An 11,687-nucleotide genomic window follows, 5' to 3' on the forward strand; every position below is an offset into this window, starting at 1 on the left:
TCACATCTGGTCCCCAGTCTCACTGACATTCAACCGCTTCCATAGCTGCAGGCTTGTGGCCCTCATCTGCCGCACAGACTCCTCCTGGGCCTCCAGCCACTGGGACAGGACTCGCAGCGACTCGCTCTGCAGCACTGCAGGGGAGAGAGGAAACCCTGTGGGTGGCGCTCCTGGCCCCCCAACCCCATCCTGGTCCTTCTTGCCTATGGCCATGGTCACCATGGGCTTAGAACTCATAACCTGCAGTAGAGGGACCATCTCTAGCCAAACCATGCCACGAGGGGGCAGGCCCACCCAGCAGCACCTACTACTGCTTCAGCCCTGAGCTCCCACTGAGGCCAAGAGCCCCCTCTGTTGTGCTGCAGCGCCCCCTTGTGGGCGGCCTGGGAGCTCAGCTAGAAAATGGGGTGATGCTCAGGGAGTCTGCCCTTGAACCCAGGAGGATCCCCACCCATGAGCGCATACCTGCTACTGCCACCAGGCCCGCCCCCTCGGCCCATGTCTGTTAGCAGCGATTCACACGCGTGATCCTGCTGCAAGGCGCCTGCAGCTGTCGGCAGTGAGATCCCGCCAAGGGCTGAGAGTGGGAATGGAGCCTCTCTCTGCCACAGGGAGAGGGTGCCACTGGCAGGGCTCAAACCCAATTCCACACACACACACACACACACACATGCTGCTGTCCTAGCGTGGGCACAGGCTGGGAACCTTTCCACGCTGCTCTCCATGGCTCAGGGTGGTGGAAGGGGCAGCAGGAGGTGCAAAGAATGGGACAGGGCAGAGGCTCAGCTCCTGCTCCCACGGGATGGGATGTGGGGGCCCCAACAACACCTCAGGCTGGCCTGTGAACTCAGCCTCTGTTGGTCTGCTACTAAAGTAGCTCCTGGCATGGCTCCCGCGCTGCCTCCTTCACCCCAGGAGCAGCAAGTGCTCTGATTCTACATGGGCCACCCCTGCCAGGTCCCATTTGCCCAGCAGGTGCCCCCAGCCCAGTGGGGCAGGGTCAGCGTGGCGAGTGCTGAAGGAAATGGTCCCACGTACCGCTCAGGTACACGGCCAGCGTGGCGAGGGCGAGGCTGGCCAGCACCAGGGCCCCAAGGAGGGCGAAGAGGGCTGTGCGGCAGCAGGCAGGGCAGAAGCAGGGGCAGATGGGGGTGGTGCGGACGGCTCGCAATGTCGGCAGGAGGGCTGGCCCAGCCACACGGCGCTTGGCGGAGTGGGCCTGAGGGATCTGTGGGGTGGTGGACTGAGACGGGCTGTTCCCTGGAGGGAGAGGTTAGAAAAGAGTGAGACACCAGCCCCTAATGCTCCCACTGTCCCCTTACTGCCCAGTAGCCCTACTGAGAAGCATCTGCATGAGGGCGGGTGATGAGCTTCCCTGCTGCAGTGCCAGGCCCATGCCATGCAATGGACCTACCGCAGGGCCATGCCAGTGCAGGCTGTCCCAGTGTCACTCCCATGCCTGTGCCCATCAGGGCATAGCGCTGCTCGACCCCTGCCTGAGCAATCCCAGGCTGGCAACAGAATCGGTCGGGCAGCAGGTGTCCTGAGGGAGGAACCAGCCTGATCTGGGCAAACCCCCACTCCGTGACTGCTCCTTTCCTTCGCCGCCACCCCAGGACTATCCCGTACTTGCCCTATCACTGGGGGCGGACTTGGCATTAATTACCCAGGCTGACACACACACCCCCAGCAACCACGAGCCTCAGAGCCGATCTCTCCCCTGCCCCCCAGTGCTGAGAGCCTCTTTGTTTCAGCCCCAGACTCGCCCCCACCTCAGCTATCACCATGCTCCTAAAGTGACCGGGATGCTGTGGTCTGTGTAGTGCCCTGCTGCCGCCCTCTAGTGGTGGCTGGGCCATACAGCAGCTGATGAGCCTGCTATGGCCCTGGCTAGCAGACCTGGACCCTTTAGCTCAGGGCAGAGAGATCCAGACATCAGAGGTTCAGTCCCTGCTGCCCCAGCCCAGCTGGCCTGCAGCATTGCACAGGCACGCCCTGGGGGGAATGGTCCTCACCCTCCGCAGCCTTGTGGCCACCAGACACCCAGTACAGGTCACTGATGGACTCCACCGAGTGCAGGTTGATCTCCGCCAGGTCGTTGCCATTGAGGTCGATGGGCTCCCTGGGGGAGGAGGTGTCTGCCTTCACCGCAGTGTCTGCCAGAGGAGGAGGAGGAGCTGTGAGGTCTGCTGGCTTGGCCCCTGGCCCTCAGCCTGGTCAGTTTCACTCTGACTCTGGTTTGTTTCAGTGGAACATAGCTAGCAATGGTGGTGCCGGAGGCAGGATTGTTTCCTACACTCTATTCCCTGCAGTGTGTCCTGTCCAGGTTAAATGGCCAAGTTATGGGGCTCTCACCACCTCTCCCCAGAACCCATGGGGGTACCTGTTAGCCTGGCCTCACAGCCAGGGCCGGTGCAACCACTAGGGGAACTAGGCAGTGGCCTAGGGCGGCAAGTAGTTGGGGGTGCCTGGGGCCATCCTCAGGCATAGGCAGCTGGGTAAAGCACCTGAAAATTTGGGGCACCACTGGGTCTTAGTGTCCACCCTACTGGTTTTCCTATCCCTGTTCTGACCTTCCTGCAGGCTCTGAGGCCTTGGCTACACTGGCAATTCACAGCGCTGCACTTGCTGCGCTCAGGGGTGTGAAAAAACACCCCCTGAGCGCAGCGAGTGCAGCGCTGTAAAGCGCCAGTGTAATCAGCGCCTGCAGCGCTGCACGCTCCCTCGCAGCGCTGCAAGCTATTCCCCTCGGAGAGGTGGAGTACTTGCAGCGCTGCGAGAGAGCTCTCGCAGCGCTGGCGGCGCGACTACACTCGCGCAGCGCTGTGAATCCGCAAGTGTAGCCAAGGCCTGAGTCTTCCTGGGAAGGGGATCTAGTAGTTAAAAGAGAAACAGTCTCCAGCCTGCCAGACCTATTAGCACAACACTGAAACTGTTAAAGAGCCATTCAAGGGGTAATGAAGACATTTAACAGGCATTTGCCAACCCCCAGGTATCTACTGTCAGTTTCTGAATGTACTGACAAAAACAGTTGTGCATGACTGTAATTTACTCAGAACATGTCAGTCTACCTACAGGACCTTAGTTTAAAATTTGCTTTAAATATATTTCGTTGGTGAAGATTATAAAATCACATCTCTAAAAAATCCTTGCATAGACTTTTAGATGCACAATCATCTTTAGCGTTAAATGCTTGGATCTTCAGACATATGGTTTTTTAAATAAATTCTTCAAAAGACCACCCTTATCTAAAATACACATTTTAATTACTATAGTAAAAAAAACTTACTTCCAAAGTCTTCCTGTCCTTTCTGTCCATCCATTTCTCCCTTCACCCCCACTCCCCGCCCCCATTGAAGGAAGCAACAGCCCTTTGCTTCCAGATAGCTGGACAGAGTTTCCCTTTCTTTACTTCTGACTATCTGATGAACTAGTTTTAAGCAAATCAGTACCTTAGTAAGATATAAAATCCTTTGTTATGCCTAAAATCTTTGGAAACATATTTTTTAAAGTTGGGGAAATTTCATAAACATGTGTATTGTTATGGAGATCACATACAATAAATTAGTGTTCCCTTTTTCTAAAAGCAATGAACATTGTTATGAACACACTAAACCTCTGTGACTGATTCATTTAAAATAATGTCAGTTTCAGTGAGTTAAATATGTAGTAATCTGGAATGATTACTTTATGAAGGCTTAAGAGTACATTTAAAATATAAAATCAGCTTAGAAATACTGATTAAGAAAATGTAAAACAGAGAAGAGCTGCATCATGTATTCTATAATATTTAATGTTGTATTCAGCTGACTCGCCCTTACTACAAAGTTTTTGCAAATAAATGTCTGACAAACTTCAGGGCATATCAAAAAACCTGTGACTGACATTTTTTATTCCCAAGTTTAGTGCTTTTAATTAGGTACCTTCTGCATGTCCATTCTGCATGAGGGAGAGGGTACAGGGGTCTCTGCAGGGAACTGAGACTCTCGGCCACAGTGAGGCAGGCTGGGCGTCTTGTTATTCTTTCTGCCTTGTCCCTCCGCCCCCACCGGGCTGCAAGCTAAGGCTGCCATTGGGCATAGGGGCACCAGTTTAATAATACTGCACAGGGTCCCATAAATCCTAAGGATGGCCCTGGGGGCGCCAAAAAGTGGTGCCCTGGCTCGGCAGGGAGAAGTCGCCTTCCAGAGGCACCAGAGAGCCAGAGCGTCGGCTTGCGGGGGCGGTGAGCCCCAGCCATGGAGGAGCCGGTGCGGCGCAGGAGGGCAGGAGCCCTGCAAAGGCGGTGGCGCCACTAGCAGGGAGCAGCCGTGCCCCTGCCCCTCCTGCCCAGGCTGTGGCCTGGCCCCCCTCAGGGGGGCTCCTGCAGGCTGTAGCAGATGCATGCGGGCAGAGGCCCCCGTGCGCCCCCCAGCTCCCCCCTCACCACACTCGGGCTCTGCGGCTCCTGGGCATGTGAGCCACCACCGGGGCGCGGGGCCCTGGGCCCTGAGTCAGCTCCGGGAGGGGGAGGGGCGGCGGCTCATACTCCCGGGAGCTGCAGAGCCTGAGCGCGGCGAGGGGGGAGCCGGGGGGGCGCACGGGGGCCTCTGCCCACATGCATCTGCTGCAGGAGCCCCCAGGAGCCCCCAGAAGGCAGCTCCTCCCTGCCGAGCTGCTGCAGCGGCCCAGGCCCGGCAAAGTCAGTGAGTGGACTCGGGGCAGGGGCCGCCGGGGTTGGGTGGGGAGGGCTCACGGGGGGGGGCTGTGCACCCTTCAGGGAAGTTCAGCCCCTGGGCACAGCTGGCCCCTGGGGTCTATAAAGGCTCGTTGGGATTTGCCCTCAATGAACCGATGTTACGGGGGGGGCAGGGGGCATAAGGTGGAAGTTTCGCCTAGGGCGCAAAATATCCTTGCACCAGCCCTGCTCACAGCACTTTCCCTCTGGTTCCTAGTCCTACCAGGTCTCATCTGGCAGCTTCTGCCCATGCAGAACCCCTTCTTGTGTACAGTCTCCGGGGGAGCTGCAGCTGGACTGGACCACACAGTCCCACTGCTTGGTGCAGGCAACCCAGAGTCACGTCCAAGCTGGGACAGGCAGCTGGCAGAACTCCCAGCTGCCTGTCCCACCTGTTCACTTAGCTGGATTTATCCCACAGGATGCAGCGGATGTGTCATTCCCGGCCAGCCCATGGCAGGACTCAGCGGCTGGTGTGAGCCATGCCCTAAATGAGCATTGCACACTGATGTCATGCTACCATGCGGCCATAAATACACAGCTGACTTGTTAATGCCACCCGGCTTAATCACGCTAATGTCCCGCTCTCCTAAAACGGTGCCTGTCCTTAGCTGTGGCCATGCAAAATCCTTTTGGTCTGGACATTGGAGCCTAACTGCCACCTGCCATTTGACAAGCAAAACCTTCTGCAGAATGGGACAAATCATTGCTAAAAGGAAGCAGTTCATTGCCCCCACCCACCCAGAGAGCCCCATTGAGACCTCCTCATGCCCTCCCCAAACCCTTTTCCTCAGCCCCCACAAATTCTCAGGGTCAGTTCTGGTTACCCTTGTCGCTCGTAAGGGGGTCCACCTTACGTCATCCCAGGAAATGGTTGGCCCTTTTTTAAATTGGCACTAGATGGCTGGGGGAGAGAGGGCAGGCTGGCGCCTTTCCCGGCTGGCTCACTAGTGTGATCCAGCCCTTATCAGCACTGATACAAAGTACAAGAGTGGTTAACGCACATCTGGAAACGGGGGCAGGGGGAGGGTGTTGAAACCCCATCTATTCCACAGACTCACTGCATGACCTTGGGCAGGTCATATTGCTGCTCTATGCCTCAGTTTCCCCAGCTGTATAATGGGGGGGTAATCCCCCCCGCCTCACAGACATGTTAATGCACGTGGTGGTGGTGCTGCTCAGACCTTATGGGCAAAGACTCTGATGGCTGACAATGAAGCAGCGATGGCCGATGCTGACTAGCAGTGCCAGACTAGCGAGCATTGCTTTGCTCACAGACCAGATGCCAGCAGAGAGAGTATATCTCTGCCAATGCCCCAGACTTGACCTCTGGGACCTGTTCAACCCTTGGCCTCTCTGATCAAGGATACCAGGTAGGGCCAGTTGTGAGGCTGCAGTTTGTAACATGAGCTGATGAACCAGTCATAACCTTGCCAGAGCCTGTTACCAAGTCCCCACCCCCACCCCCGCAGACAGCTTCTGTGCCCAGCTTTGGATTCCCACAGGTCCAAAAATTGGCCGCCGTCACCTAGGTCTGATGCTCTTGTTTCAGGCTCAGGCTGTTTAGCAGCAGTCATTCCTGCCAGACTCCTGGAGCTGTGTGAGAGGGAGGAGCCACCTGGCCCATGTGAAATGTATCCACCGGCAACAAACACTGGAGCCTATTAGCCCTGTCACCTTAACATGACCGTCACACTGCCAAGCTGACCTGGGGGGAAATTCTGTCCCGACCCCAGATCTTGGGATTGGATGGACTCTGAGCACGTGCACAAGCCTCATCAGCCAGGCATCTGTACGAGTTACTGATGAGACCCTTGCGTTGTTCTGCTGCCCACACCACAAAGCAAACGGTTGCTCCAGCCTACGTGCCACAGGGTCTCCCTCCTGTAGGGTTTGGTTTTCTGCTTCAACGGGACCCAGCCAGCTAGAGCCAAGCCCAGCATTAAGGTTTTTCGAGGGGTTTAACCAACCCAGCGCCAGTGAGGGACTCAGCCATCTGGCCAGCCCCAACAACCATGGCAGGCTCTAGCAAAATCATGAGAGTGTTTTAAAAATCGTGAGTTTTTAAAAAAAAGCTATTTTGGGGTCTTTTCCTTTGTCTTCTCACTTTGGAGTCTTTCAGACACCTTGGGGGGGTCACATTTTCAAGCTTGTCTTTGCAACCATAATGCAAAGAAACGTACATTTAAAAAAAGGTGCTCACATTTTCATGTGTTCCCATGACTCCAGGAGCTGGGGCTTTAAGGATCATCAACCTTACCACAGCACATGTGACCTACTGCCCTGTGTGGTATGGGTCCGCCTCTGGTCCAATCAGCAGAGACTATGAACCGATTACAGGCCCCCAAGCGCAAGCTTGGGTCTTTAGTACTGGAGGGCCGTGGCTCAATCTCATCATGTGTCAGCCAAGCTAAGTGAGGGCTGGGGGGTTGGTACTTTAAAACAGAGGTGCCATAGCTCATGAAGGTCTCCTGCAAGCAGGTTAAACTGGCGCTCATGTTCAAGGAACTCCCAGTTCCGCCAGCTTCTCCCTGTTGCGCGTTCTCTGCTGCCCTAAGCGTGAGCCGATGGCACCCCGGTCTTGTGCCCAACTGTCAGGGAGAGGCAGTGCCCAGCCTGGGGTTAGCGAAGTGTAGAGCAGGCACTGAGCCAGCCCCATAGGATGTGGGGATGGGAAACCAGGGGGGTTAATGGGGTGTTAACACCCTGATAAGCTGGCAGGAGCGACAGTGCAGTTATCCCTGCATGCCGGCCTGTGCTGCCAGCAGCCTCGCTGGGGTCAGCCTGGCCTTGGACCCACCTGCAGCTGCCTGTCCCATCTTGGGCCTGAGCTGGGGGCTCCACCTTTAAGCCTGGCCTCTCCTGGGCTGGGTTCATGCTGGGGCCCCCTCTCAGGCCTGTGCTGGCAGCTACCTCCTCCAATCTGATCTTGCCTGGGGTCTCTGCCCTCCCAGGGCTGGGCCAGGGTGGCCTCGCTTTCCCCTTGTAATCCCACGGCTGTGCCCGGCAGGATGAACACCGAGGGAGGCAGCTCGAGGCTGGCACAGGAGCAGGGGAACGGCTCCCATGCCCTCCATCCCACCCCCTTCCCACACACTGACGGGCACAGTGCCCCTGACGACTGCCCTTCCCCCATACCTTCTCCAGCCTCCCTGGGCATCGCTGCGGGGCCAGCAACCGCTGCAGCCGTTGTGCCTCTGCCAGTGGCCGTGCCGCGGGAGCCGCCAGAGGAGGGTCCCGGGTCCCTTGGGAGCTGCCCAGGAAGCCGGCACTGGTGCCGACAGCACCAGCTGCTCGGGCTTAAAATAGGCCTGAGAGGAGCCCAACGAGGAGCTATAAATAGAGGGGGAATGAATTGGGGCGGGGGTGCGATGGGCTATATTAAGGGAATGCCTGGGATGCCGCCACAGCTGGGGGCAGCCAGGGGAAGGGGAGGCAGCCAGCCTGGGGAGCAGTGCAGGCTGAGCCGGAGCTGGAGAGGGTAGGGAGGGCCCAAAAGTCGGTAGGGGAAAAAGGGGCCCCAGCCCATGACTTGTCTCAGACCCTCCTTCAGAGCTCTGGCTGGCTAGGAAATAGTTAACCCCATGAGACCCGTATCCACTTCATGGCTGGGAATGAGAAGGGCTCGAGCCTTCTGGAACATCCGCAACCCCCGATAGGAGCAGGGGCAGGGGCCACCCCCCCAACTAGTCTGAGACTGGAACTGGAGGGGCTGCTATGGCGGTGTGGCCTGTGCAACTAGGGACTGGTCTTGCCAACCCAGGAGGGCCCTTCCAGGCTGATGATCCAGATGGGGAAACTGAGTCACGACAGAGCAGGTGACCTGCCAGAGGGTCTGCAACAGCACTGAGGAGGGCAAACCTGGTGGTTAAGGCAGTGAACTGGCACTTGAGGGACATGGGGGGACTCCCAGTCACTTAGTCCCTCCCTGTGGGAGGAAGAATAATTCTGCCCTGTCTAATTACTTTGTAGGGAATGACCCTCACTAGGGCTGGGTGCAATGGTTGGTGAGTCCCACTAGAGCACACTGCCTCTCACGTGAAACCCTGTTACTGCATCATCTGCCCTGGGATGGGAGCTTTTGCTGGTTCCAGACACATCACGTCAGCTGCAGAGGAACGTGACAATCCCATCAGGGAATGGGAATGAAATCAGATTACAAAAATCCCTGGGGTATCCTGGGGAAAGCTTGGAGACCTGCACCCTCCATTTCCCAGGCAGATCCCATGGTCCTTGCACATTCAGCCTCCCCTGCTGACGTCAGTGGGAGTTTGACGTATACAAAAGCTGCAGGCTGGTACTTGCTTGGTGCTATGCAAAGAGGATGTCTGGCACCCCAGGCAGAGGGCCAGCACAAAGCCAAGGTACCCCGTAAGCCCTACCAGGGGGTTTCAGCAAGGCACAAGCCTGGTGGGGCCCCTCTACGGGAGTGACTTACACCCAGAGTGTGGGGAAGGTGGCAGGTTTCTTTGAATCAGAAAACCAGAGTTCTCCTCATCTATCCGGGACAGCGACTTGCTCCAATTAACCTCTGCTGAGAACGCCAATCACCGAGGAGCTGTTGGTCCATCCTGGACACTACATAAGAACCTGTGACCCCCAACTGGCAAAGGGCACAGAGGGGATGCCTAGGGGTTTACACGGTGGCATGTGAGGGCTCTGCCAACAGTAACACAGTGGTCCTGTTAGCCACTGTGAACTTGCAGGTGATATTTAAAGCATGATGGATCTAGGCTGGAAATTCTGACCCTGAAGTTAAAAGCAGGTCGCCAGGCGGTGACAGGCCAGGGACCGACTCTGTTCAGCCAGGGGGCAGGAGATGCTTCCCTCTCTTTGCCTGCTCAGGTGTGTAAGCAGGGGGGTGTCCTGCTTATGAACAAGTACAAAGGCTTGTCCTGCCTTAGCTAAGGGCCCCAAGCGATGGCTTTCAGCCTTCACAGAGGAGACAAGTCGAGCGTGTGGCTGGGTCCATGAAAAAGGGCTTGCAGGGCTGCCTGGCTGGAAAATGCTGCAGACGGCTGAGCTAAACGTCATTATACAGGACAGTGTTGGCCAATATATGCCGGTAGCACATGTGTATATATAATATTAATCATAGCATATTAGGGGCACCATGCATTAGTTTGCACAAAGCACAAATAACATTAGGCACAGCCAGTTTTATAACCTAAATTGGCCTATACCTTTGCTCTAATACTGTTCTCTTTGCTAAGTAGCCCACACCACATTGCAGAAGTCAGTTTTTGGCTTAAGCAAATAGAGATGCTGTTGAGCTCAGGTCAGAGGAGTGTTTTACCATAGCAAAAGAAAGGGAGTTACTCTCACAGGCGAACACGGCCTGTCCCAAAAGAGAAGGACAAGACATATGATTGTTCTACACCAGTACAAACCTAGGAGGTGTCTTCATGCCCCAAGGTACAGTACTTGGAATGCGTGTGTTCAGAACAAAGCGATAAGGGGTACCAGAAAACAAGACACAAAGCTGAGTGGTTACCTGTAGTTTCCGGTGTACCCTGTACTTGTAACCAGGCAGGATACAAACCGATGGCTGTAACTTTGGGAGCTGTGTAAGGTGAACAAAACAAGGCTGCACAAGCCAGCTTCCTGGAACTGTACTGAACCTTTTTCCTTTTCTATATTCTTCTTGGCTTTTAGCAATAAACCCACTGATACTGCGTATTTGATCTCCTGACTCTATTTCATAACGAACCAAACTGGTCAAGCAATGGCCTATGCAATTTCTCAACACCAGTATCTTGTTAATGAAGTCGCAGCTCCAGAAGGCTTTTATTTGACATGTAATGCCATGGTCCCAGGCTTGCTACTTGCCAGCACTTAATTCGCTGCTCTTTGGTAAATACACTTTAGCGCGTGTTCACTACAAACATGTCTAAGTGCTGTGTGTGTGAAGCAGAGCTGTGTGCAAAGGGGAAGTAGGGACATACTGTGAATCCCACGAGTGGCCAGTGGACCAGGGGTTCGGCACTCCAGAACCTATCACTAACCTACCAAGGAACAGCAGAGCCAGCATGGCTGGCGGAGCCAGGGAGCTGACCCTTGGCGGGCACAGACAAGATTTCCTCACACTAAGGGCAAGTGGTAGCAAGGGGCTTCACAACCCTGGGTACCCCTGGGAAGCGTCACAGAGCCTCTAAGCAAAGCTCCCCATCTGGGCTTGTCGGGGCAGTGGAGAAAGATACCAGCTTTACACAGTTAAGGCTTTAGTTAAGTTATATTGCATTCACATGGAGGTAACATGTATCACTCTGGTTCATTTCATCCTTGGGAGCAGGGCTAAAAGTGAACAACCATTTGAGGGAGTGGCCAGAGTGGAAAAGGCGTGGTTGATTGGACGCGCAAGCTTTTCACTTTAATTTGGGGGCGGGAGCATAATAAATGCTGCTGGACTGTGATTGGCTGAAATCCTTTCCCTCATCTGAAGTCATCTTAATGGACTGGTTTTAGTTGGCCATTAACTGAAGCTGTAGGAGTGGGGCTGGGGGTCTGATCACATCCGGGCTGAAGCCATGGGGAGGAGAGACCACGGTGGGGCTTCCAGGGATGTAGAACATAGAGATGGGACCAGGCCACACAGCTCAGCCATCCCCAAGGGCTCGGGAATCAAAAGCCAGGGGCCAGTCAGTGAGATCTGACCTGCTGCCAAGGTGAGGTGCGTGGGAGCCCATGGCTCTTGGCTTGCTCCCCTCACTAGAGCATCTGATGGCTGAGGCCCTCAGAGGTGCCCATCACAGCCCACCCCCAGCCCTTTGCAGTGCCAGGGCCCCTCTTGAGATGGCAGCAAGAACATGCGCAGCTGGCCCTGTTCCAGAAATGCAGCCATTGGGGGCGGGGAGGGGTGGTGTAGGGGCATTGGGGGCAGGGAGGAGGCCGGGGTGGGGGAGTCATGCTGCCTCCTGAAGATTTGGGGCCTTTGAACTGCACCATCCTCCCTGCCAAACTCCCCCACTGC

The 11,687-nt window shown here is 55.7% G+C and overlaps 1 protein-coding gene across 1 annotated transcript; it reads right to left on the reverse strand.

Moving 5' to 3' along the window:
• Window positions 1–7,877, reverse strand: LSMEM2 (leucine rich single-pass membrane protein 2). The gene is made up of 4 exons (XM_065407193.1): window positions 7,856–7,877; window positions 2,016–2,156; window positions 1,039–1,260; window positions 1–134 (listed from the first exon to the last, which is right to left on the reverse strand). Exons 1-4 carry the CDS (start codon window positions 7,875–7,877, stop codon window positions 1–3), a joined length of 519 nt encoding a protein of 172 aa, XP_065263265.1.
• Between the last annotated feature and the right edge of the window lie 3,810 nt (window positions 7,878–11,687).

This window comes from Emys orbicularis, chromosome 7, assembly GCF_028017835.1.
Source record: "Emys orbicularis isolate rEmyOrb1 chromosome 7, rEmyOrb1.hap1, whole genome shotgun sequence".
Lineage (NCBI taxonomy): Eukaryota > Metazoa > Chordata > Testudines > Emydidae > Emys > Emys orbicularis.